We start from the raw sequence: 6,656 nt of genomic DNA, 5'->3' as shown, positions 1-6,656 counted from the left end.
GGGGTGTGTGTGTGTGAGTGAGTGAGAGAGTGAGAGAGAGAAATCTACCAGTGACTTGGCAGAAATGATAACCTCTCCTCCCACAATGCACTGCTGCAGCGGCACTATCCAAACGACGGAGAACGGAGGAGAAATAGGTCACACACACACACAATCTTATCTGCATCTATAAAAAGATCTAATGAATATTACTTTAGAGTTGTTCTGGTTTAAACTGAATGCTTAGGTTTTTTAAGATAAACGAGACTAATCGCTCGTTATACAAAGAAACCTCATTTAGAGACAAAACACAAGAAACGTTTCATCCAAATATTATATTTAATGTTTCACACAAAGATTCAGACTCATTAAAGAGTTTGATTATAAAGTTTAACGTCAGACAATTAATTAACTTCAGATCCAATCAGGCTTAACTTCAGGAATGGAGACATCCTGCTGACGTGTTCCAGATTACAATTCAAAATCACACGGAGGAATCCCACTGGAACCAAGAGATGCTGCCTTCAGGGACCAACAGAACCAGGGAGATGCTGCTTCAGGGACCAACAGAACCAGGGAGATGCTGCCTTCAGGGACCAACAGAACCAGGGAGATGCTGCCTTCAGGGACCAACAGAACCAGGGAGATGCAGCCTTCAGGGACCAACAGAAGTAGGGAAATGGTGCCTTCAGGGACCAACACGGGAAACCCGCATCCTTGATCTCTAAATAGTCTCTTCATTGGTCAGTGAGCCACCCCCTCAGCGCTCTGAGCGTGCTCAGTGCAGACTCCACGCAGCCATCGAAGTTGGAGTGTGTGAAAGCGTCTCCGGCGCACAGCAGGGGGGGGTGCTGCAGGACAGTCATGTGACCCGGAGAGCCCGGCACCGCGGTCAGCACCTGGGGGTGAGTGGGGGGGGGGGTCAATATATATCAATATCTCACAGGTGCAGTTCGAGGGGAGGGGCGGGTTGTGAGCGTCACTAACCTGGGAATACCTCCACTTGTGACACTTGATGCTGATTGGCTGAGGCAGACCAGGAAGTAGCCGATGCAGCTCCTGCATCAGGATTGGCTGAACGTCAGTGGCGTCTCTCTCCAGGTGAGCGAGGCCAAACTGCCCGCTGCTGTGAACCACGAGGGAGGGGCCGAGAAAGGGGGGCTGCACAAACACACACACACACACACTTAAATACGTTTGTTTACCTGCGTTGTTGTTGTTTGTTTACCTGCGTTGTTTGTTTACCTGCGTTGCGTTTAGCGGCGTCTGCGCAGATGTACACAATAGCGCTGCTGTCGCTAACGTAGCGCGCAGCCCAGCTGAAACTGAAGGAGGCGTTGGGGGGGAAGAAGAGTGCCAGAGCAAAACGAGACGAGAACTGAATGCTGGACAGCATCTGCAGCTGGGGTGGGGGCAGCACTGCAGGAAGACACACAGATTTATATTCATTTACCAAGTCTCCAGGGACAGCCTGTAGCAGTAAGCTGTAGCTGTTAGCTCTAGCAGTTAGCTCTAGCAGTTAGCTCTAGCAGTTAGCTGTAGCTGTTAGCTGTAGCAGTTAACTGCAGATGTAGCAGTTAGCTGTAGCTGTATATGTTAGCTTTAGCTGTAGCTGTTAGATGTAGGGTGTTAGCTGCAGATGTAGCAGTTAGCTGTAGCTGTATATGTTAGCTTTATCTGTAGCAGTTAGATGTAGGTGTTAGCTGCAGATGTAGCAGTTAGCTGTAGCTGTATATGTTAGCTTTATCTGTAGCAGTTAGATGTAGGTGTTAGCTGCAGATGTAGCAGTTAGCTGTAGCTGTATATGTTAGCTTTAGCTGTAGCTGTTAGATGTAGGTGTTAGCTGCAGATGTAGCAGTTAGCTGTAGCTGTATATGTTAGCTTTATCTGTAGCAGTTAGATGTAGGTGTTAGCTGCAGATGTAGCAGTTAGCTGTAGCTGTATATGTTAGCTTTAGCTGTAGCTGTTAGATGTAGCTGTTAGCTGCAGATGTAGCTGTTAGCTGCAGATGTAGCAGTTAGCTGTAGCTGTATGTTAGCTTTATCTGTAGCAGTTAGATGTAGGTGTTAGCTGCAGATGTAGCAGTTAGCTGTAGCTGTATATGTTAGCTTTATCTGTAGCAGTTAGATGTAGGTGTTAGCTGCAGATGTAGCAGTTAGCTGTAACTGTATATGTTAGCTTAAGCTGTAGCAGTTAGATGTAGCTGTTAGCTGCAGGTGGTGGCAAAGTCCATAGGGGCTTGGCCTGGGAACTGGAAGGTCACCAGTTCAAGTCCCCGAAAGACCTAGTGCCACCGTGGTGTCCCTGAGCAAGACACTGGTTACCTACACTGCTCCCCGGGCGCCGTACATAATGGCAGCCCACTGCTCCTAACACTAGGATGGGTCAAATGCAGAGACCGCATTTCGTTGTCCTAGTACTTGTACTCTGTGCAATGACAATAAAGTTGAATCTTCATCTTCTTCTTCATGTAGCAGTTCGCTGTAGCCGTATATGTTAGCTTTAGCTGTAGCAGTTAGATGTAGCTGTTAGCTGCAGATGTAGCAGTTAGCTCACAGTCTGAAGAACAGCAGAAACTCAGAGAGAAACATTTCACATGTAATGCTGATGATTCTGAACCTGAACACAGCGAGCAGAAACATGAGAAGCATTCATCTGGAAAGTAATCTGCAGATTCATGATGACAATAACCTTCAGCTGCAGGCCTCTACATAAATATCAGTGTAGATCATGTAGGTAACATGTAACATGTAGACTGTGAACATGCTTTTATCCTCCATCTTTCCTCATATCTTCTGCAGACTCTCAGAATCATTTCCATGATTCACATCCTACACACACACACACACACACACACACACACACACACACACACACACACACACACACACACACACACACACACAATCTATTAATAACCTGAGTGTGTCAGCAGGGAGGAAATGGGCGCTGTCCCCTGTCATCCAATCAGATAAGCAGAAGATGACATCATCCACACACACACGCACGCACACACACACACACACACACACATTTATGCAGCTTTTAACAAGAAGTGTGTGTTAACCAAGGACCAATCAGAGACAAGTATCGATCCTGTGAGAGGGAGACAGACAGGAAGCAGTCTTTCCTCTTCAAAGTAAAAGCCCGGAGAACATTTCAGGTGTTTTACAGTCAGCCGCTGCCCCCCTGTGGCCAGACCGTGTCCCTGCAGCTGCTTGCAGACTAATGTGTGTACTAATACGATTTACTGTGTGTACTAATACTTTACTGTGTGTACTAATATGATTTACTGTGTGTACTAATACTTTACTGTGTGTACTTATACTTTACTGTGTGTACTAATACTTTACTGTGTGTACTAATACGATTTACTGTGTGTACTAATACGATTTACTGTGTGTACTAATACTTTACTGTGTGTACTAATACTTTACTGTGTGTACTAATACTTTTACTGTGTGTACTAATACTGTTACTGTGTGTACTAATACTTTACTGTGTGTACTAATACTTTTAATGTGTGTACTAATACTTTTAATGTGTGTACTAATACTTTACTGTGTGTACTAATACTTTTACTGTGTGTACTAATACTTTTACTGTGTGTACTAATACTTTTACTGTGTGTACTAATACTTTTACTGTGTGAACTAATACTTTACTGTGTGTACTAATACTTTACTGTGTGTACTAATACTTTACGGTGTGTACTAATACTTTTACTGTGTGTACTAATACTTTTACTGTGTGTACTAATACTTTTACTGTGTGAACTAATACTTTACTGTGTGTACTAATACTTTACTGTGTGTACTAATACTTTACTGTGTGTACTAATACTTTTACTGTGTGTACTAATACTTTACTGTGTGTACTAATACGATTTACTGTGTGTACTAATACTTTACTGTGTGTACTAATACGATTTACTGTGTGTACTAATACTTTACTGTGTGTAACTACAGGTCACTGCACAGCAGAGACCTGAAGGACTGAAGGCTGTCTGTCTTCATCAGATCTAATCTCAATCAAAGATATATGTAGAACTGTGTGTGTGTGTGTGTGTGTGTGTGTGTGTGTGTGTGTGTGTGTGTGTGTGTGCGTGCGTCTCACGTTCTCCCAGGTCTCCCTGCAGCTGCAGGATCTGCGGGACTGGCATCGTCAGGACGACGGCGTCGAACATCTCGCTGTCCCCCCCCCTCCTCTGAACCTCCCATGATGCACCGCGGCGGAACAGGCCGGTCACATGACGCTCGAAGAACACGTCAGCTCCTGACCGGAGAAATCACACGGTCTCTTCTTATTGGACGTTTACCATACAGACAGACAGACGGGTGGACGGGCCGACGGGCGGACAGGCCCAGCAGACGGACAGACGGGTGGACAGGCCGAGCAGACAGACAGACAGACAGACAGACAGACGTGTACCTGACTCAGACAGGAAGTGTTTGACAACGCTTCCCATCCCCAGCGGGGTCATGAAGTCCTGGCTGCCGTCTCTGTGCTTCAGACCTTCAACACGAGATGCATCGAGGGGCTGCAGGACCCCCGCAGAGAGCAGCTCAGAGTAGAACCTGCAGACAAGACTCAGGGTCACACCTGCAGACAACACTCAGGGTCACACCTGCAGACAACACGGGTCACACCTGCAGACAAGACTCAGGGTCACACCTGCAGACAACACTCAGGGTCACACCTGCAGACAACACTCAGGGTGGAATATCTGTCCCACGTGATTAGTTCAAGGACCGTAGGACAGTGGAATACTCTGAAGGTGTTGCTCTGCATTACCTGTGGTGAGACTTGCTGTAGGCCGATGTGGCGGTGATGTACTGAGCTCCCAGATCAGCTGAGTGAGAGGATGGGTCGGGGGGGCGACTGGTGGACATCCTGCCACCTGACAGACAGACAGACAGACAGACAGACAGACAGACCTTCTGTTATACGTGGATTAAAATCTAAAAATAAACCTTATTTCACTTTTTTTCCTCAAGCTTTTGATTTTGTCTAAAATCTTGACTTAATTTCTCATTTATTTATTTGACTTGTTCTCAGAATTTAAATTTCCCCTTTTTTCTCAGAATTGTTTTTATATCATTTGTCTTTTTTCTTCAGAAATGTATGACATTTTTTACCAGCATAACACCTGTTAGTGTAGTATTTAATACTCACAGGTATACATCTTTTCAAATTGGTTGATTTTTCTCACAATTTGCTTTTTCCTTTTACATGTTTGACCTAATCAGAATGTTGACTTTTTTTATCAGAATGTAAGTTTTTCGCATATTTGGCTTTGGACCTTTTTTGATATTTCGCTTTACCTTCATCATTACATTTTTTTCTCATCATTTGAATGTTTCCCAGATTTTCACACAAAACAAAACGTTGGAATTTTTCACCAGAATTTTACTTAAGAATGACTTTTCTTCTCAGGATTTGACCTTTTTCAGAATGAGTCTGCTTCCTCAGAAAACTGCTACATAGCGCACCTGAACCCCCCCGTTTCTCCTCCAGCCTGAACCTGTCAGTGTGTTACTGTAATACTCAGAGGGGTTCATGACCCAGCCGAACGGACGGTGCCGGTCTACTGGTACAGGGACGGTGGTCCTTCATGTTCTGGTTCAGTGTGAACTTTTTCTGTGACATGTTTCCTAACCAGGTTCCGGCCCACCCTCATGTTTCTGGACCTGGTTCTGACTCACCTGAGCCCCTGGACTTCTCCCAGACCTCGATCCTTACTTTGTCCTGCAGCTCCCTGCGCAGAAGAGATGCGCAGAGGCTTCCTGTCAGTCCCGCTCCCACGATCAGAACCCGGGACATGATGTTAGCTCGCTAACGGAGCAAACTCTACAGACTAACCCGGGTTAAACCGGAGCGTTGATATAAAGAATAGAGGGTTAAGGGCAGTTACGAGTTAGACCCGCCTCCTGCGTTACAGAACTGCTGCAGAGAGGGACAAACAAAACTATCCCGGGGTGTCAGACACCAAAATAACACCGTCATTTATATAAAACCATATATTTTCAGAACTGCTCGTTTAGACAAAACAACGTTTAAATTGTATAAAAGGTCAAGAAACATAACTGAGAAAACATTTCATCAAAACTGTTACACTATTATATATGTAAGGAACAACAATCGTGCTTTTATTGTGAAGGCTGGTCAGAAACTCAAACTGAACTCTGAAACTTTAAACTTTATTAGTACAGTTTATTTATTTAATAAAGATCATATTTTCAGTGAGATACATGTTATTATGTGTTCTGTATTTTATTAAAATGTAAAAAAAGAATCCGTTTTTGTTTAAAATCTGCAGACTTTTTCCCCCGATTTTATGTACTGAGTTTATTTTCTTTGATGTTTGTGTTTCCGGTCTCTGTCTGTTTGATTAGATCAGATTTTACACTTTGGTCTGAAAACAAACTGTTGAATAACACCGAGGAGTTTTCATTCGACCAATCACAGAGAAGTGCTTCCTCTGACGTCACGTCCAGTTTCTTCCGCCCTTAAAAGCGGGATCAGCTGGTCGAGGAGTTTCAGAATATCAGAGATCAGCTGACAGGTGAGGCTCTACTCTCCCTTATCATGTATTAGTATGTGTGTGTTTAAAGTCCTCAGTAACTGCAGCTGCAACAGTCTGTACATCTGCCTCTGGCTCTGACCGAGTTATTTTT

The 6,656-nt window shown here is 44.4% G+C and overlaps 2 protein-coding genes across 2 annotated transcripts in view; one reads left to right on the top strand and one right to left on the bottom strand.

Moving 5' to 3' along the window:
- Positions 1–295: 295 nt before the first annotated feature.
- On the bottom strand, positions 296–5,942 carry rnls (renalase, FAD-dependent amine oxidase). Its single transcript, XM_063893279.1, has 7 exons — positions 5,685–5,942; positions 4,774–4,879; positions 4,411–4,556; positions 4,096–4,254; positions 1,225–1,398; positions 967–1,139; positions 296–878 (listed from the first exon to the last, which is right to left on the bottom strand). Exons 1-7 carry the CDS (start codon positions 5,800–5,802, stop codon positions 717–719), a joined length of 1,038 nt encoding a protein of 345 aa, XP_063749349.1. The 5' UTR covers positions 5,803–5,942; the 3' UTR covers positions 296–716.
- A 421-nt stretch (positions 5,943–6,363) lies between these two features.
- The window catches only part of lipf (lipase, gastric), a 5,138-nt gene continuing 4,845 nt past the window's right edge, over positions 6,364–6,656 (top strand). Inside the window, exon 1 of the mRNA XM_063893278.1 lies at positions 6,364–6,544. The gene's annotated coding sequence lies outside the window, so the exon portion shown is untranslated. The remainder of the gene's footprint in view (positions 6,545–6,656) is intronic.

The sequence above is a fragment of the Eleginops maclovinus genome, chromosome 10, assembly GCF_036324505.1.
Source record: "Eleginops maclovinus isolate JMC-PN-2008 ecotype Puerto Natales chromosome 10, JC_Emac_rtc_rv5, whole genome shotgun sequence".
Taxonomy (NCBI): domain Eukaryota; kingdom Metazoa; phylum Chordata; class Actinopteri; order Perciformes; family Eleginopidae; genus Eleginops; species Eleginops maclovinus.
This window is presented reverse-complemented; position numbering and strand designations above follow the sequence as displayed.